Source organism: Osmerus eperlanus, chromosome 16 (genome assembly GCF_963692335.1).
Source record: "Osmerus eperlanus chromosome 16, fOsmEpe2.1, whole genome shotgun sequence".
NCBI lineage: Eukaryota > Metazoa > Chordata > Actinopteri > Osmeriformes > Osmeridae > Osmerus > Osmerus eperlanus.
In genome coordinates this window covers 15499977-15519976 of record NC_085033.1, presented here as the reverse complement: position 1 = coordinate 15519976, position 20000 = coordinate 15499977, and the positions used below count along the sequence as shown (strand labels likewise).

At 49.0% G+C, this 20000-nt stretch overlaps 4 protein-coding genes across 5 annotated transcripts in view; 2 read left to right on the top strand and 2 right to left on the bottom strand.

Moving 5' to 3' along the window:
- abhd8a (abhydrolase domain containing 8a) overlaps window positions 1–4901 on the bottom strand; it is a 7032-nt gene extending 2131 nt beyond the window's left edge. Inside the window, exons 1-2 of one of the 2 annotated variants that reach the window (XM_062481361.1) lie at window positions 4532–4901; window positions 21–847 (exon numbers count right to left, since the gene is read on the bottom strand). In XM_062481361.1, the coding sequence (XP_062337345.1) occupies window positions 21–841 (821 nt within the window). In that variant the 5' untranslated portion in view covers window positions 842–847; window positions 4532–4901. Of the gene's footprint in view, window positions 1–20; window positions 851–4531 lie in introns of both variants that reach the window. The other variant, XM_062481360.1, reaches the window with a different exon arrangement.
- Window positions 4902–5356: 455 nt separating this feature from the next.
- On the top strand, window positions 5357–6909 carry mrpl34 (mitochondrial ribosomal protein L34). The gene is made up of 2 exons (XM_062481116.1): window positions 5357–5510; window positions 6106–6909. The coding sequence occupies exons 1-2, from the start codon at window positions 5452–5454 to the stop codon at window positions 6377–6379; spliced, it is 333 nt and encodes a 110-aa protein (XP_062337100.1). The 5' UTR covers window positions 5357–5451; the 3' UTR covers window positions 6380–6909.
- Window positions 6910–7271: 362 nt separating this feature from the next.
- Window positions 7272–12202, top strand: LOC134036508 (DET1- and DDB1-associated protein 1-like). The gene is made up of 5 exons (XM_062481492.1): window positions 7272–7569; window positions 7892–7972; window positions 8191–8242; window positions 8613–8674; window positions 10131–12202. Exons 1-5 carry the CDS (start codon window positions 7561–7563, stop codon window positions 10233–10235), a joined length of 309 nt encoding a protein of 102 aa, XP_062337476.1. The 5' UTR covers window positions 7272–7560; the 3' UTR covers window positions 10236–12202.
- Window positions 12203–12931: 729 nt separating this feature from the next.
- Window positions 12932–20000, bottom strand: part of LOC134036614 (anoctamin-8-like) — a 13699-nt gene continuing 6630 nt past the window's right edge. Inside the window, exons 9-19 of the mRNA XM_062481613.1 lie at window positions 19627–19779; window positions 19051–19177; window positions 18211–18266; window positions 18037–18111; window positions 17469–17732; window positions 15053–15354; window positions 14491–14653; window positions 14169–14360; window positions 13860–13991; window positions 13658–13768; window positions 12932–13540 (exon numbers count right to left, since the gene is read on the bottom strand). Of these exons, the coding sequence (XP_062337597.1) occupies window positions 12932–13540; window positions 13658–13768; window positions 13860–13991; window positions 14169–14360; window positions 14491–14653; window positions 15053–15354; window positions 17469–17732; window positions 18037–18111; window positions 18211–18266; window positions 19051–19177; window positions 19627–19779 (2184 nt within the window). The remainder of the gene's footprint in view (window positions 13541–13657; window positions 13769–13859; window positions 13992–14168; window positions 14361–14490; window positions 14654–15052; window positions 15355–17468; window positions 17733–18036; window positions 18112–18210; window positions 18267–19050; window positions 19178–19626; window positions 19780–20000) is intronic.

Genomic DNA, 20000 nt, shown 5'->3' with positions numbered 1-20000 from the left:
AGAACCCTCCTGTCACCTACCCGTACGAGTGTCCGATCAGGATGTTGCGCCTGCGAGCGTATCTCTTGAAGATGGCGCGCATGTCCTCCGCCAGCGCGTAGAACGAGTACGCCGCCGCCATCTCCGGGGCGATGCTGGCACCGTGGCCGGCCAGGTCCGGGGCAACGACCTCGTATCCGAGCCGAGAGAAGAACTCCAGCTGGCTGGCCCAGATATCCAGGGACCCGCCCACACCGTGAACGAAGAACAGCGCCACGTCGGCGTGCGTGCCCTTGCAGCTGGAGATCGCCCTCTCTGAGTCGATCAGCACTGTACGCTTGGGCTTGCGCCGGCGCTGTCTCGGAGGGGGAACCGGTTTTGAGTCACCGGGCGGCGCTGGGAGGGGTGGGGCGGGCCGGGGGTCCGGCGAGGAGGCCACCTCCCGGTAGTCTGCCAGCTCCACCTCCAGGGTGCTGCAGGGCTCCAGGTCTCCATCCTGACCCTGCAGGATCTCTGAGTGGAGAACGTCTCCCAGGTTCTCTATCACCAGCTGCCCGTTCCGGTACACAGTGATCTTACGCTTGCAGTGTACCCTGCTGCCACCAGGGGGAGCACTGTCAGCTGGCTCCCCTTCATCCTTCCTCCCTTCTTCCCTTTCCTCCTTCTCCTCCCCCCCCAGCTGGTCTGTGGCGGGGGGCTGGCGTTCCGGCAGGATGTGTCTCACCCTCAGCACCCTGCCCGGTCTCACCTCCACAAAGTGGAAGCCATCAGGGCAGGCGGACTGGGAGGTCAGGGGGAGGACCAGGCTGCCTGTCTTCCCTGTCAAACAGCACAGGATCCCCTCGGTGATGCTGGTCAGCATGGCGTCCTTCTGGAGGGACACAGAGAGATATACCTCAGAGTTAGAGAGACAGAGAGATACCCCTCAGGGTTAGAGAGACAGAGAGATACCCCTCAGGGTTAGAGAGACAGAGAGATATACCTCAGAGTTAGAGAGACAGAGAGATACCCCTCAGGGTTAGAGAGACAGAGAGATATACCTCAGAGTTAGAGAGACAGAGAGATACCCCTCAGGGTTAGAGACACAGAGAGATACCCCTCAGAGTTAGAGAGACAGAGAGATACCCCTCAGGGTTAGAGACACAGAGAGATACCCCTCAGGGTTAGAGAGACAGAGAGATACCCCTCAGGGTTAGAGAGACAGAGAGATATAGCTCAGGGTTAGAGAGACAGAGAGATACCCCTCAGGGTTAGAGAGACAGAGAGATACCCCTCAGGGTTAGAGAGACAGAGAGATACCCCTCAGGGTTAGAGAGACAGAGAGATACCCCTCAGGGTTAGAGAGACAGAGAGATACCCCTCAGGGTTAGAGAGACAGAGAGATACCCCTCAGGGTTAGAGAGACAGAGAGATACCCCTCAGGGTTAGAGAGACAGAGAGATACCCCTCAGGGTTAGAGAGACAGAGAGATATACCTCAGAGTTAGAGAGACAGAGAGATACCCCTCAGGGTTAGAGAGACAGAGAGATACCCCTCAGGGTTAGAGAGACAGAGAGATACCCCTCAGGGTTAGAGAGACAGAGAGATACCCCTCAGGGTTAGAGAGACAGAGAGATATACCTCAGAGTTAGAGAGACAGAGAGATACCCCTCAGGGTTAGAGAGACAGAGAGATACCCCTCAGGGTTAGAGAGACAGAGAGATACCCCTCAGGGTTAGAGAGACAGAGAGATACCCCTCAGGGTTAGAGAGACAGAGAGAGATGTTGTGTTGGAACGAGGATTCACTGAATGACGGGATCTCCTGGAAGCCTGTTTCATAAACCAGACCGTACTGGATCTCACTCCCACACACCACATCACAGAAACACACACTCTATCGCGCTCTCACATCTCTCGCACAAACACACACACATCTCTCTAGTCCCTTCTCTCTCGCAAACACACACATAGACACACACAGACACACAGTCAGTCCCTAACAATGAAGCTCACAGTAAAACACAGCTCAGAACTACAGCTGTACCGCTGAGCTCCTCACCTGAGAGCGATCACGTTCAGGACCTCACCTGAGAGATCACGTTCAGGACCTCACCTGAGAGATCACGTTCAGGACCTCACCTGAGACATCACGTTCAGGACCTCACCTGAGAGATCACGTTCAGGACCTCACCTGAGAGATCACGTTCAGGACCTCACCTGAGAGATCACGTTCAGGACCTCACCTGAGAGATCACGTTCAGGACCCAGGTCTCTATCCCAGGTCTCTATCCCAGGTCTCTATCCCAGGTCTCTATCCCAGGTCTCTATCCCAGGTCTCTATCCCAGGTCTCTATCCCAGTGAGGAGGGGGAGTTTCCTCCCCCACACTGTCCTCCACCAAACTTACAACTACTCCTGGCTCTCTCTCCCAACATGGCGGCCACAGACATTATCAGACGCGCTGTCAGCTGTACGACACAGAGCTGGCACCAGGACAGTCCGCTGCTTCTTCTGTGACAGGGGTTGCCATGACACTGTGACACTGTTGACAAGATGGACGCCAGCCAGATGACTCGAGCAGGACTGAGACAGTACTGTATGCTGCAGTTTAGATATTATTGTTGCTCTATGGTAGAGATAGGCTATTATTATTGTTGCTCTATGGTTGAGATGTTGTTCTTGTGACACTGTGGTCGAGATATTATTATGGCTGCACCGTTCCTGACTCTGACCACTGTAATATTGATTACAGATTTACCGCTGTACTGTCGATAAGCTCTGTTTGTGCTTTAGATAAAAGAGTCTGCTGTATGAAAACAACGTCACTGTGTAAAATCCCCCAAACTAATTTTGTGTTTGAGAACTTACGCTACCGGAAGTGATGCGTGCATAGTGGGCGTGTGCAAGTTAACGTGGAAATGTTGGGCTACCGTCAACGTGCCCAGCCTAACTATTGGCGTTTCAGTCATTATGAATAAAAGGCTAAATGTTGTTTAAAAAAATTTACCAACAGTACGTATAAATATTTGGATATTTATTAATTTTTCATATTTTTGTTTTCATTGGTTTGGCAGCCCACCTGCATTACCCTAGCGGACCACTAGGGGGCCGCGGCCCGCAGGATGGGAATCGCAGGTAGAAGAAGGAGAATTAAAGGAGACATGAGAAAGAAACCAGAGAAGAGGTCACACAAAGTGTACATCCCCACCTGATTCCCTGAGCAGTAATCACACATCTCATTGGTCAGCTGATCCATCACGTGGGCTGTACTTGAGATGTGATTGGACAGCGAGCAGTCCAGGGCAGTAGTGGGCATACTTGTAAGAAGTGGTCACCTTGGCAATGAGACAGACTGAGGATGCCTAGTGTGCTGAACACCCTCCACACCACAACCCTGCCTGCTCCAGAACCTTCCACACCCAGCACACTGCCCTCTGTGAACACCCTCCACACCACAACCCTGCCTGCTCCAGAACCTTCCACACCCAGCACACTGCTCTGCCCTCTGTGAACACCCTCCACACCACAACCCTGCCTGCTCCAGAACCTTCCACACCCAGCACACTGCTCTGCCCTCTGTGTCACCTCTGCTGAGGGGTGAGATGACGAGGTTGCTTGACGGGGTAGTGATTGAGCGTGATGTGAATACAAACAAGCTTGCCAGAGGACCACCCTAAATTCAACTCATCTCCACACCGTGACATTCAGCCATCTTGCTCGGCGGTGTGGCTCAACTCTGCAATGCAGAATTAACTTGTGTATCCTGGCAGTCGGACATGACACACATTCAGACAGACGGGACATTATGTGCTCTCTCTCTTTCTCTCCCCTTCTCTCTCTCTCTTTCCTCTCTCTCCTATCTCTATTCCTCTCTCTCTCCTCCTCTCTCTCTCTCTCTCTCTCTCTCTCTCTCTCTCTCTCTCTCTCTCTCTGTCCTCTTCTCTTTCCTCCACTCTCTCTCCTCCTCTCTCTCTCTCTCTCACTCCTCCTCTCTCTCTCTCCTTCTAACCTACATATTCCGCCTGCGCAGTCTCCAGCTCAGCATCCTCATTGATATTCATCCTCCATCACTTGGCTTAAGGAGACACAGATTGTTTTTTTCTACAACCACAACAAACCTGTGGTTGGTGCACAGGTTGGAATTGACAGTGTAATTAAAGGATATCAAGACGATTTGCATGTTATAAGAGCACAGTAACATCAATGTTTGACATATACGTTTACAGCTTTGTGCACGCATCGTTTTCATCCTCCACGTTATTTTACAGACATTTCATAGCAGGACATGAGGATCTACAGCTCCAGGGTGCAGACGAGCTATCTGGCAACAAAATACATCAATACTATTGAGTGGGAATGTGTTGCGCAATAGAATGTAACGTGCCAATACATGTTCAATATGATCCGATTATCTGATGCACTTTGATATCATATCAAACGTATTGTATTTGTGCAAAAACATATGGATCAGCATATGAGCATAATCGTCATATGGATCTTGATCATCACTGTCGTTCAGACCAAATCCTATCATCATGCATGTTGTCTTCTGCAGAGAGGAAGCGATGCTTACCTGCGAGAGTTAAGATGCGTCACGTGATGACTAAGAACGGCTCAGATCATAGATCAGTCACAAACTCGGAAAAAATACGATGCATTTGGCACACAAAAAATGGTTGCATTGGTACAAACAGAAAATGACCCTCAGTGTGATTCTGCAGTGTATCGCTCTGCAGCATAGACATCGAGTCCGGTGATCAAGCTACACATTATTAAATCAAACACGCGCAATAAGACTAAAGTAGGCTAATTAAATAATGCATGTCTCGAAAACGGGGCTAATTGGCATTGCAACACGTCCCCGGCGCTGCGTATACAGGCGATGCTCGTGACAACCCTGTTGCCCCAGCTGTGTCTGCATCCAAGGTATCCTGGAAGGTTTTTTTCTCGCTCCGTCGGAGTGGCACGAGGAGCAGCGAATAGCCGGCAAGCCGACCCTGCGAACAAGCCTATAGGGTGCCGCGTGTTCCTGTTGCTAAGGCCGGATGGGATGGGTGGGTAACAAGTGTGCGTTACAGTGAGTGAGTGTGTACGTGTGCACGTGCTGTGTGTGTGTGTGTGTGTGTGTGTGTGTGTGTGTGTGTGTGTGTGTGTGTGTGTGTGTGTGTGTGTGTGTGTGTGTGTGTGTGTGTGTGTGTGTGTGTGTGTGTGTGTGTGTGAGAGAGAGTGAGATGTTACTTTTTTTTTTTTTCTTTAGCAGACGCTGTTGTTCAAAATGATAAACAAACAGGCTGGTCCAAGATCAAAGTACAATAAACAACACTTGCTTTTATATGCGTCTTTCATGTTGGTTCAGTAAGCGTCAATGTTATTGGTCGGTCTCCTTTACCAGCAACCAATCACATGTCTGCATGGTCTAAGGTCAGGGTTGGCGTTGCAGGCAAATGACTTTCATGCCGTTTCAATGTCCGTGCAAAATCTTGTAGATATTCCATGATGAATATCATAAGATCCTCGCTGTCCCGCTTCAGTGGAGTGATAACCTCGAGCAGGTAACCATAGTAACCATACAATCATTTTGAAGATTAATATTAGGGCAAGAAATCTTGCGTTTACAGATAAAGTTCTGCCAGGTTAGCTAACTAGCTTAGCCTCATCAGTTGTTAGCAAACTGGGCACTACTACGGTCGTTACTATTTGAGTTTAGATTCATGACAAACTGATGTTGATTGTTGATGCCTTAATTGGTGGCTGCTCATTCTCCCATAACCGAGCTAGCAAATTAACGTACAGTACATGATTGATTTACGTCACATATCATGTGATTGGCTAGTTATTATGGCGTTATCTGTGTGGAATATAGTTAGTCTATCCGTAGCTAAATAACGCACAGTTATCTTCCGCATTGATTCAATTGAGTCAGTGCAGAACTAATAGTGGTGTGTCATTGATCTAAACCCTAGACTTAATCTAAGAGAGAAAAATTAAATGAAGATCTACATTTTTAGTCTAAGATTAGGCTTAATCCATGTCTGGGAAAACTGGGCCATAATGTCCAAACACAACCCAGTATACAAACAGCGTCCAACTACCCGTTGACCTCACTGTATTTTCTATCGTCATGCTGCGTCCGTGTCCACCATGCAGGAGCAGCTGGTTTCCACCAGGCGCTGTTCTAGAACCCCAGACTTCCAGCGCCAGGTGCTCTCCTCTCTCGTGGCGCGCGGAGGGAGCGGGGGTGTTCCAGCAGCTTCCGTGGCAGTATCAGCAGATCCGCACCAGGAAGCGAGGCACGGAGTACCAACCCAAGAACATCAAAAGGAAGAGGACCCATGGGTGGATCAAGAGACTGAGCTCCCAGGGAGGCATCGAGGTCATCCTGCGCAGGATGCTGAAAGGGAGGAAGTCGCTGACACACTGATGGACACGAAGAAAAGACTACTTCATGTTGGACTTTCATCAGACCTGTCCTGGTACTGGAGGTTCTGTGTGAATAAATAACCATTCTTTGGACGCTTGTGCAAAAGGTTGAGATCTGAGGATGTTACCACTTTTGGGACGGCTCAGTTTAAGAAGTTATTCGATGATGGTCTGATTTGTATCGAATCATTTTCGCATTGTATTTGAATATGTCTGGTTTAACTTGGTCTTTGGACGAACTCTATAGACCTCAGGCAGCGGAGGGCAGCTACTCTGGGTTGTAATCAGGCAGGAAGCAGTCACCCATGATGGTACCTATCTTACAGACAGACAGGCTATCTTACAGACAGACAGGCTATCTTACAGACAGACAGGCTATCCTATACGTCTTGGTTTGAAATGGCTCATCATATGGAAGTTGTGACTGAAAGACACCAAATAATCGTTATTACTCTTGTCCATCGGCCGGTTGGGGGCCATTAAAATGTGTTTGAATGTGTGTGCTGCTCTTAATAAATACTTGTACATAAATCACTCTCAGATTCACGTTCTTTGTGGTGGTGATGGTTAAGTACTTACAGTATTTGCAAGTGATTGAATATTAAGTATCTATGGATGAGAAACTGTAAAAATGACTCCTTAAGTGCTGTGCTCTATTTTGAGGAAAAGGGCTAGTTTAAGTTTATGCGTTTCGACTTTGTATGTCTTGTGTTTTGATCCTATGCCCCTCCCGTCTTCTTACTAGGCGGACCCCTTCTGGCATTGGAGGGCTGGGTTGTTACGCTATACTTATCTAACCAATTAGAACCGTTATTTGGCATTCCATAGCTCTGCAGCCAATGAAACATCAGCCAATGAGAAGGTTACCGCCCCCATGTTCACACGGAGCAAAAAGCAAGGCAACAAACAAAAATGGAGAAGATAGATTGCGTATCACACGGTTAAAGATACTATTAGCTACATATTTAGCTATCACAGCAGATTAAGTATCGAACGAACCGTTTATAAGTGCATCGTGATGTGATCTGCGACGAAATCACTTTAATAAGATTTATTTAGGTACACATCTTTAATTGTGCGGTTGTTTTACAGTGAGCGAATTAGTAAACAACCCGTCCTGTGGTAGCTAAATAACAGGATCCCAGCAGCTAGCAAACCAGCTAGCGACTTTGGGGAACAGACATGGACAAGGTAAGCAAGTTAGACTATCTACGCCTGTCCACTGCTGGAAACAATGCTCATTTCGATGTAGCTCTACATTTTTTTATGTTCTCGCTCAAGCCAACTTGTGTGGAGTTAGCTAGTTTACGGCGGATGTTATTCAGCTGGCTATCTATAACTAGTTAACAGAACATAAACACAGCAAGCTCACCACCTAACTAATACAGTAAGCTTGCCAGTCTTTGTAGCTAGTTGGTTAATGGACAAGTTAATGGGGCTCGGCAACATTGTTATTGTATCCTAGCCGCTTTTACTTTCGCTTTGGTCAGTAAACTTGATTTTCATTGTTTAGGCTGACTTCCTGAAAGGACTCCCTGTATACAACAAAAGCAACTTCAGCAGGTTTCATGCTGACTCCGTTTGTAAAGCATCGGTAAGTTACTGCACATTGCTTCATCGTATTTCGTGTCTGCCACTAGAACGTTATCACGTAGTTGTGAAGGCTAGGTGATCTGTCAACCTCAACACGTCACCATTAGACGGGTAAGTTCAAGAATGCTGCGGTTTTTGTCAACGATCATCTGTAAGGACGTGGCCAGAAAATCAGTGAACGAGGCAACGGCTCTTAGCGATGAATCGTTTTTTTTCCAGAACCGACGGCCATCCGTGTACCTTCCTACGCGGGAGTATCCGTCTGAACAGAGTAAGTATCCAGTAACCCTCCAGAAGGTGTAGTTCTTCTACCAGACAGATTCAGACTAGAATCTACAGCGCCTCTCTGCTGCTAGTCAGTTGGTGAGGTGACTGCTTGTTCCTGTTGCCCTCCTGGGTCTTGAACTGGTGAACTCTGCTGCTCTGTAACGTGTAATAGTTGAGATATTGTTATTGTTCCACTGTGCCTGGTAAATACAGACCGTTCCTTGACTCAGACCACCAAAATACGGTTATAACTACACACTTCCTTGATCTTCTGCTTTACTTCCCATATGTTCTGTTTTTATGTAGCTTTGGATACAAGCGAAATAAATGAAATATAAGTCACCTGAGTAACTTGTCTGTTTGTGGTCTTCTAGTCATCGTGACCGAGAAGACGAATATTCTGCTGAGGTACCTTCACCAGCAGTGGGACAAAAAGGTAGTCCCATCAAACCCTCATCTAACGATGTTAGCTAAAATAGCTCCAACGAATTGTCTGTACCCGGAAAACGATTGATTTTTGACCAATCGTGATCTGTAAACTGGACAGACAAGTACCTTTCAAGTTTACATGGGGGAAATGCCCACCCCCACCCTTTGGATTTTGGATCGCTCCAGTTAAACAATTGCTTGGTATTCAGGCTGTCTTCAAAGTGAGCGTAAACTATTCAGCATTTTTTTTTTTTCTTGAATAGTGCCGTGGCCATAGCGGCACTATTTTTGTTTGTTTGTTTGTTGTTGCACATCACACCCTCACCACACCACACCCTCACCAAATCACACCCTCACCACATCACACCACACCCTCACCACACCCTCACCACATCACACCCTCACCACATCACACCACACCCTCACCACACCACACCCTCACCACAGCACACCCTCACCACATCACACCACACCCTCACCACACCACATCACACCCTCACCACACCACACCCTCACCACATCACACCCACACCACACCCTCACCACATCACACCCACACCACACCCTCACCACACCACACCCTCACCACATCACACCCTCACCACAGCACACCCTCACCACAGCACACCCTCACCACATCACACCCTCACCACATCACACCACACCACACCCTCACCACATCACACCACACCCTCACCACATCACACCCTCACCACATCACACCCTCACCACATCACACCACACCCTCACCACATCACACCACACCATCACCACATCACACCCTCACCACATCACACCACACCCTCACCACACCACACCCTCACCACATCACACCCTCACCACATCACACCACACCCTCACCACATCACACCACACCCTCACCACACCACACCCTCACCACATCACATCACACCCTCACCACACCACACCCTCACCACATCACATCACACCCTCACCACATCACGTCACACCCTCACCACATCACACCCTCACCACATCACACCCTCACCACATCATATCACACCCTCACCACATCACATCACACCCTCACCACATCACATCACACCCTCACCACATCACTTCACACCCTCACCACATCACTTCACACCCTCACCACATCACACCCTCACCACATCACATCACACCCTCACCACATCACATCACACCCTCACCACATCACTTCACACCCTCACCACATCACTTCACACCCTCACCACATCACACCCTCACCACATCACTTCACACCCTCACCACATCACACCCTCACCACATCACACCCTCACCACATCACATCACACCCTCACCACATCACTTCACACCCTCACCACATCACTTCACACCCTCACCACATCACTTCACACCCTCACCACATCACACCCTCACCACATCACATCACACCCTCACCACATCACTTCACACCCTCATCACTTCACACCCTAACTTCCTCTTCCCCCTCCCTCCAGAATGCAGCTAAGAAGCGTGAGCAGGAAGTATCCGAGGTGGAGAACATGGCTGCTCCTCCCAGGAAGATGGCGAGGACAGACAGGGAGCTCAACGAGGACTTCTAGAACCAGACTGACTGAGGGACACAACCACACACACACACACTCACAAATACACACAGACACACGTTTACACACACATCTATACACATACTCCCAAGCCTAAGCAAGCACACAGCCACACACTCACTACAATTATGCTTGATTACATGACCACACACACACACACACACACACACACACACACTAGCAACAAGCCGAGTGATAAAGGAGCAGAGAGCAGGACTGTGGCCTGACCACCATCATCCAAGCTGCTGTGAGAGACAAACCACCTTGTCTGGGTTCATCTGGGCAACATCCTCCTCCTCCACGCCTCCATCCTCTTCTGTCCATCCCCTCTGATTAGTGTATTCATCTGCCCTGGTGAAAAGACCCAGGCAGCAATCTACCTCCTCACCCCCTACCATCTCCTTCCACAGGGACTAATTTCGTAGAGCTCATTATGTGATTGTTATTATTTTTTAGTTTACTTGTACAGTTGTGTACATCCTCGTCTGCTTGTTTTAAGTGTTGTGTTATTATGGTCTGTCTGTCATCATGTGGTGCTTGATCAGTCCTGCTCCTGGTTGTGGTGACTGGAGGATCGCCTCTACCACTAGGTGGCGGCGTAGACTTAAAAGTGTTTAATGTCAGAGCTGTGTGTGTTGTACAGAGACACAGTCCACCTGCAGTCCTGTATGGCTCAGGGGACTACCCGGTTTGAACCCTGAGCTGAGAATGTGTCTTTGAATGAGTATTTGTGAGGAAGCCTTGAGGGGTGTGTTCAGAGAGTGTGTGTGTGTGTGTGATGAGTTGCCTTAATGGAAATGTGTTCCATGATCATGTGATTCCCCCCCCCCTCCTCATGGTTTACACGGTAACAATCTAGGAATCAGGAAGTACAGATGTTTTGGAGGCCGTTGATTGGTTGAAATGTAAATTAAATGCTTCCACGTGGATCACATGACGGGATTCACATGCAAACCCTCTCGCTGTACTGAGCTAATGGGATTCTGGAGCAATACTAACACACTACAATAGTGAAGTGAGATTTGCAGTTTGTTTTTTTGGTGTTCAGCACATCTCTGCCAGATGCTCCCGTTTGAAACTTTAGATCCGAGTGATGTTCGTTTATAGCAACTTGGCTCATCAGCACCAGTTTAAGATCCACCGTGAATCTTGTGATTTAGAGATTTCCAAGACGGGGACTGTCATGACATGGATGTCAAGTTTTGGGAGGAAAGTGCCATTCAGGTTTTTTGAAGCTTGGTCTAGTTCAGCCACCGTAGTGGGCCCAGTGTTTGACCCCCCTCCCCCTGTTCCCCTATGCTGCTATGTATAAAGACTTGCAGTGGGTGTGGCTTTGACAACCCTGTCACCATGTGTATGTATAGCTCTCAGAACCGAAACAGGAAGTGGAACCGAGTACTTCCTGGGTCACTTCCTGGGTCACCCATGTGCATGTAGCCTCTAAACTCCTCAGACCAGAGAGGTCTGAGATGGTGGTAGGTTGTCTATTATGGGATGGCTGTTGAGCACCTAGTTACCCCAGCCGTCCGCATATACAGTTTAATGTTGTGTGTTTTCACATGTAGCCTATTGGGTTATTTTTTTATATAACTTGTTTAGATTTGGATGCACTTGGTCCTCCCTGTCCTGTAGATGCAGATTCTGGAGCAGAGTAGGAACTGTGTGATCTGTGTGCGAATGCTTCTGTGGACAATATGATCCACCTGTTAAATCGTTCTGATTTTAGTGGGTGGAAAAAAGTCAAGCGATATCTACCCAGTTTAATTCTGTTATTTTGGGATATTTTATGACAATTTTATGTCAGTGGAAGAATATTGATAACAGAGCATTGGAGAAAACAAGTGTTTATTTTTTATTTTGTTTCATGTCAAATGAAAGTATATTTAATGAAGACTTCTTCCATTTTGGCTTTGAAAACTTTGCATCCATGTTCTCAATAAAGTAAATCTTGTTGTTTTATGGTCTATTTTTATTTTATCATTATAGTTTAGGTTTTTGTTTTGTATAACTTTCAAAAATATCAACAGAACTTTTTCCAGTGGATTTATATTTATTCCAGTGAGTCTTTTATTTGGCCTCACTGTGGTACATTCACTATTTTTATGTAATAAAATAAAATCCATAGAAAAAACTGAATATAAAATAGACGGTATCTCACAGTGAATCTAGATGATATTGCTGTATGTTGCGGCGTGTTTAAGGTGCTCCATAGAAACAGACTACTCTGTCACATGCATGCTGGGAATCATGCTTCAGAAGAGAAAGTTCTGCTGTCCAGAATCTTTACAATATCAGACACACTGTCTAGCAACAGTAGATTAGATGTACTGTACTCAAACTCTGGTTTGGACCACAACCAGTTCATGACACAGTTTAGAACCAGTGTAGAAGACATGCGGTCCAGAACATTTACAACATATAAGACATCGTCCCAAACGAGTATATGACCAGGGTCAATATCAAATATATTCAGCCTAGGATGTGATGAGGCGGTAGTACACTGTACACAGAAGATTCTGGAATAAAAGTAAAGACCCAAAAACCAGTCATGCAGTCTTCTGTTCCTTTTGTGTTCTTCAATGTTCTTCAACTTTCCAAAGCAATCCTCAACGTTCTTCAGTGTTCCTCAACCTCCCCATCGTTCCTCAGCACCCTCCCCCCCGGCTTGGCTCTGTGCGTCTCCACGTCGACGCCTACGACCCTGAGCCATTGGTTTCCATGGCGCCGGCCCTCCCCTCGCCCCTCTCCCCCTCGCCCCTCTCCCCCTCGCTGGACGGCAGCTCCTCGGGCGTGGCCCTGCCATCCCCTCCAGGGACACCTGGCCCCCCACTCACCACCGTCCCCCCAGACCTGCTGGGGGCCAGCTGCCTGCCCGGGCTGAAGGGCTGTCCGGGGGCTCCCGGCCGCTCCGGGCCCCCGGGGGCCGCGGCCTCCTTCTTCACATCGGGGGACTTGTTGAGCAGCTTGTTGAGGAAGGCAGGCAGCTTGGCCTCCCCGCCCGGGGGCGTCTGGGGGGAACGGGGCGACCCGGACAACTTCCCCTGCAGGGGGATGATCTGCTTCAGCTTGTTGGAGCCCAGCAGAGAGCTGGGCCTGCGGGGTTTGTCCCCCCCGCCCCCCTTGCCCCCCCCGGCGGCGTGGTGATGCTGGTGGGCCTCAGCCTTGCCGCTGCCTTCAAGGCGAGCCTCGGCCTGTAGCTCCGCCTGCCTCTGTAGCTCCGCCTCCTGCCTCTGTAGATCCGCCTCCTCGCGGCGCTGACGTTGCTGCTGCTGGAAGTGCTGCTGGGCCTGGCGCTCGTGTTTCTGGGGAGGGAGGGGAGGACGGGAGGGATGGGGGAGAGAGATGGGTTCAATTCATGAAGGCGATAGCCCTACTTTCCTACTCTGAAGGCTCCCCAGCCCCCTGCCCCCCCGTCCTACCTTGAAGGCCTCCCTGCGTCGGTACTCCAGCTTGGCCATCTCCTCCGCCACCCACACAGGAACGTCAGGGATTGCTACATGGATGACGTACTTCAGCAGGACGGCAAAGTGCTGTCAACACACACACACACAAAGTGCTGTCAACACACACTCTAATAACAGCCATGGTCTGTCTACCTGGAGGTCTGCCTGCCTGTCGTACCTCAAGCAGCACGATACAGATGATGATCATCTCAGGACTCATCCAGGGGAACAGCCGCTGCAGCTGACCACACTGGCCAATCAGGTAACAGTTCACGATGATGGCAATGAGGCCCATGACCTCCATCACTGTCTGTATGGGGGGCGGGGGGAGGAAGAAGGAGAGCAAGAGAAAGAGGCGGAGGGGAAAGAGAGGGAGCATATTAGTACACCACTGCATTTGCCAAAAACAATGCATCAAATCTAGGACTTAGCAACCCTCTTCTAGATCCCCTGTTCCTTGATATCTTCCTCTGTCTTGGTTCCAGACCTGCCACTGTCCAATGTTGTCCACGCGTTCTCCAAAGGGCCTCTGGAACCCGCAGCACAGCTTGAGGGCGTCGCTGCGAATCTCGATCACGTTGTTGATGAGCGCGCACAACGCAGCGAGCGGGAAGGCGGAGGAGAAGAGGACCACGTAGCCGAACTGGATGAACATCTCCTGGTAGTCCTCCAGGGTGCTCTGGGGGTCAGAGCGTACACAGAGGACCGAAGTCACAAGGTTGGAACACGAGGCGTTGTGATGGTTAGTGTTCCAGGAAAGTAAAACATGATGAGATGCTGTGTGTGTGTGTGTACCACCATCATCGTACCTCGTAGGTCTGCATGCAGCTCTGGATTTCCGCCTGCGTCAGAGTCAAGCCACACGCTTCCTCCTCCAGCGGAGGATCAATCCATGACTTCCTGTCCTGCTTCCTGTCTGCTTGGCCACGCCCATTCTGGCTTGCAGCTTCAGAACCATTGGTTGTAATGTTGCTGCTCTCAAATCAAAGGAATATATTTTTAAAAAGCTTTGTTTCTCCCCCATTACGTCAAGTTTACACAATTTGATAGTTAACAACCTTTAATTTAATTTTACATATCTTTTATCTAGGCTGGGCGACCTACACAAAAGAGGTGAAACTTGTCAGGTTAAATAAAGTTTACATTACACAAACACTTTACATTACATTTAGCAGACGCTCTTATCCAGAGCGACTTACAGTAAGTACAGGGACATTCCCTGAGGCAAGTAGGGTGAAGTGCCTTGCCCAAGGACACAACATGTCATTTTGCACAGCCAGGAATCGAACCGGCAACCTTCTGATTACTAGCCTGATTCTCTAACCGCTCAGCCACCTGACTCCCCATGAGATGTTTAAGGGTGTCGCTTACGTGTTTGCCACCGCATCCGCCGTCTCTGCCTCGCTGTCGCCATGGTCGCTGTCGCCATGGTCGCTGTCGCCGTGGTCGCTGTCGTCCAGGGTGAACAGGCTGGTGGCGTGCATGCCATCCTCCAGCAGGGTGGGGCTGTCCTCCAGGAAGCTGAGAGGCCCCGCCCCCTGCTGGGTCGCCGTGTCGGCGGGGGTCGCTGTGGCGGCGGGGTGGTTGTAGGCCACCGTCTCGGTGAAACAGACCTTCCTGTGTCTCAGACCATCGCTCTGCTCCCACTCCTCCTCCGACAGCCTGAAGCCGGCCTGCTCTCCCCAAGGACATGAACATGTTATACAGGAGGCCTGCTCTGCCCAGGGACATGAACATGTTATACAGGAGGCCTGCTCTGCCCAGGGACATGAACATGTTATACAGGAGGCCTGCTCTGCCCAGGGACATGAACATGTTATACAGGAGGCCTGCTCTGCCCAGGGACATGAACATGTTATACAGGAGGCCTGCTCTGCCCAGGGACATGAACATGTTATACAGGAGGCCTGCTCTGCCCAGGGACATGAACATGTTATACAGGAGGCCTGCTCTGCCCAGGGACATGAACATGTTATACAGGAGGCCTGCTCTGCCCAGGGACATGAACATGTTATACAGGAGGCCTGCTCTGCCCAGGGACATGAACATGTTATACAGGAGGCCTGCTCTGCCCAGGGACATGAACATGTTATACAGGAGGCCTGCTCTGCCCAGGGACATGAACATGTTATACAGGAGGCCTGCTCTGCCCAGGGACATGAACATGTTATACAGGAGGCCTGCTCTGCCCAGGGACATGAACATGTTATACAGGAGGCCTGCTCTGCCCAGGGACATGAACATGTTATACAGGAGGCCTGCTCTGCCCAGGGACATGAACATGTTATACAGGAGGCCTGCTCTGCCCAGGGACATGAACATATTATACAGGAGGCCTGCTCTGCCCAGGGACATGAACATGTTATACAGGAATATACTGTTCCGACACAAACACTAACACTTCCTGTTCCGACACAACACAAACACTTCCTGTTCCGACAACACTAACACTTCCTTTTCCGACACAACACTAACACTTCCGCTTCCGACACAACACATACACTAACACTTCCTGTTCCGACAACACTAACACTTCCTGTTCCGACACAACACAAACACTAACACTTCCTGTTCCAACACAACACAAACACTAACACTTCCTGTTCAGACACAACAGTGTGAGTTGGCTCGGCCCTCCCTCATGCAGGATTGACAGGAACAGAATGTGAGGATGATCGTGTGCGCCTTTAAGCCTACAAGTATTTTTTTGTTGTTCTTTGAATTAGTCAATTATTTTAAATACAATTAAAATTCATTATTTCATAATCATTTAGTTTTTATATGCTGTATTAATCTATTAAAAATAGAGTCGGCTCTTCAGATATGCGAGCCAGCTCCCGACGTTCACCTTCAAGAGCCGGCTCTTAGAGCTGGATCGTTCGCGAACGACCCATCACTACTACGTTACTATCAGAGGCTACTCTTGCAAGGAGCTGAACATGGGCTGTACCCCAGCCCAGTTGCCTATGAGGCTATTCTTGATTGTGGGTTGACTAAGATTCTGGAAAGAAATCTACTCAAGAGCAAAGTCAATATCCGCTGTTTTCAAGCCATCTTTGAGAAAGTTTGGAAACAATCTTGCGGGTGATATATATTGATTGTGGGAGGTAGTTTTTGGACTACATCTAAACCTCATGCGACTGCTGCAGCATTTCTGCTTTGGCGTGACCTGCGCTGGGAGAGAGAGAAACAGCATGGATGGGGATAGTGTGCGGGCAGATGTGTCTTTATATAGGGTGAAATGGAATGAGAAATGCAATACAAAATGGCTGAAAGGGGTTTACTTATGTAGATGTCCACATTGCCTCAATATCTTTGTGTCAATAAATCAAATATAATTTTGACTGATGGTTTTTCAAACCTTATTGGCTTCAAGGTGACATCATTCTGATGTACCATGCGCAATTTTATGCAATTTTACCTTGAAATGTCAACCGTTTCTTAACCTTTGTCCCAAAGCTGACCAAAGCTAATACTCTGCCCTTTCTATTCATACAATCTCAATAGTTGGTGTGTAGCAGAGAGGATAGAGAGACTGACTTTTAACCTTATGCTCATGAGTTCAAATCCCAATTCAGCCTATTGTTGTTGGCCAAACATGAAGTAGTTTTGCTCTCTTGTTGTCCAACTCTCCATCTTCAACAGTGTACATGTTTATAATATTTGGCCATTTTGCGGAGGAACCTGCATCGCTGCTTGCAGCTATATTTTTCTCTTGTTTTTATTTTTATTTCTCAATCCCCTCCTCCCCCTCTCCCCTTCCCTCCCCTCAGAGTGTCAGCAGTACCTTCAGGTCTCCCCTCCTCCCACGCTCAGATGCTCTCGTCTCAGGGTGGGCTAGGCCTCTGGAGGCCTGCTTGCAGTAGGCCGCCACGAAAGCCTGGGCCTTTCCTAGTGCCAGGCGTCCGTACTTGAGCACCCCAGTGTGGGCCTGCTCCCACAGGACCCTGGGCGTGAACACCCCCAGCTTGTGGTGCTCGTACAGGTATGGCTGGAGAACCTCCACGAAGTTCTGCATGATCTGGCGGAAGATGAGCAGCGTGGCCAGCATCTGGGGAGAACACAGGTAGCACACATGTAGCACACAGGTAGCACACAGGTAGCACACAGGTAGCACACATGTAGCACACAGGTAGCACACAGGTAGCACACATGTAGCACACATGTAGCACACATGTAGCACACAGGTAGCACAAAAGTAGCACACAGGTAGCACACATGTAGCACACATGTAGCACACAGGTAGCACACAGGTAGCACACAGGTAGCACACAGGAAAATAAATACATTACTTCCTCTTTATTTTTTATGGACTGGTGGATAACAGGATGGATGGATGGATAGACGGGTCTAACCTCCTTCAGGCGTTCCATATCCTTGAGGTAGAACCCGATGTAGAACAGACTAAGGTAGGAGTTGATGAACTGAAACTGCAGAACAGAGACGAGACACATGCAAGATCTTTTTTCTCTTTACTTTCCCACATCATGTAGAACCCAGCTCAATATTGTTTTTGTTTTTTAACTTACAACAACAATTTTGATGATGAGGTTGTTCTCATAGTCACTCTGGAGGCGGTAGTTCTCTGTAAAACAGCACCATAATCACCAAACACAACAACACTGGAACGGTCTGTCTGAGCTAGCTGGGAGTAGGCCATCCTTAAAGCCTGGGCCTTTCCTAGAGACAGGTGGCTGGACTGAGAGCTGAGGTCCAGACCTGATCCCAGAGTTTCCCAGGGAGAGGCCTGTGCAAAATAATTTATGATGAACCAGACGGTTCTACACTAACCCCAGACCCAGCAGAGGAGAGGAGAAGAGAGGAGAGGAGAGGAGGAGAAGAGAGGAGAGGAGGAGAGGAGGAGAGAGGAGAGGAGGAGAGGAGGAGAGAGGAGAGGAGGAGAGGAGGAGAAGAGAGGAGAGGAGAGGAGGAGAAGAGAGGAGAGGAGAGGAGGAGAAGAGAGGAGAGGAGGAGAGAGGAGAGGAGGAGAAGAGAGGAGAGGAGGAGAGGAGGAGAGGAGAAGAGGAGAAGAGAGGAGAGGAGAGGAGGAGAAGAGAGGAGAGGAGGAGAGGAGGAGAGGAGGAGAGGAGAAGAGAGGAGAAGAAAAGAGAGGAGAAGAGAGGAGGAGAGGAGTAGAGAGGAGAGGAGAAGAGAGGAGAGGAGAAGAGAGGAGAGGAGAGGAGAGGAGAGGAGAAGAGAGGAGAAGAGAGGAGAGGAGAAGAGAGGAGAAGAGAAGAGAAGAGAGAAGAGAGGAGAAGAGAGGAGTGGAGAAGAGAAGAGAAGAGAGAAGAGAGGAGAGGAGAAGAGAGGAGAAGAGAGGAGAGGAGAGGAGAAGAGAGGAGAAGAGAAGAGAAGAGAGGAGAGGGTACCCATGTTGTTGAGCCAGTATGCGATCCTCTTGTACACCTCGTCACACACAGACACGGTGATGGCCTGTAGGATCTTGGGGAGGAACCGGGTCACGTTTGGAAGCTCCTTCACACTCATCACAAACTCCTGGAACACAAGATACATCATACTCATCCTCAATACATCAGCAACTGGAGCGTGTGTGTGTGTGTGTATATGTGTGTGTATATGTGTGTGTGTGCGTATATGTGTATATATGTGCGTGTATATGTGTATATGTGTGTGTATATGTGTGTGTGTGCGTGTATATGTGTATATGTGTGTGTATATGTGTGTGTATATGTGTGTGTGTGTGTGTGTGTGTGTGTGTATATGTGTGTGTGTGTGTGTGTGTGTGTATATGTGTGTATATGTGTGTGTGTGTGTATATGTGTGTATATGTGTGTGTGTGTGTGTGTGTGTGTGTATATGTGTGTATATGTGTGTGTGTGTGTATATGTGTGTGTGTGTGTGTATATGTGTGTATATGTGTGTGTGTGTGTATATGTGTGTGTGTGTGTGTGTGTATATGTGTGTGTGTGTGTGTGTGCTCTGACCTGGAGCTCCAGACACAGCAGCATGGACAGGAAGACGAAGGCCAGGCAGAGCATGCAGACAGGCAGGCTGACCATCCACCGGAACACTGCCCTCCTCCAGGGAGGGTAGTAGAACTCCTCACAGCCAGTCACAGGGCTCACACGCTGCACCCCCTGGGGAGGGGGGGGGGGGAGGGGGGGGTAGAGGAAGTGAAAGAGAGCATGACCACAGGTGCTGCGTGGAAACTGGCTGAGCAGCAGAACTAGGTGACCTGAGCGTGAGGTCCCCCCCCCCCACACACACACACACACACGTCAACACAACAGATACGGAGATATCATATTGGTTGTTATTCTTAGTTGAGGTTATTCTCAGTTGTTAGGTAAATTATTAT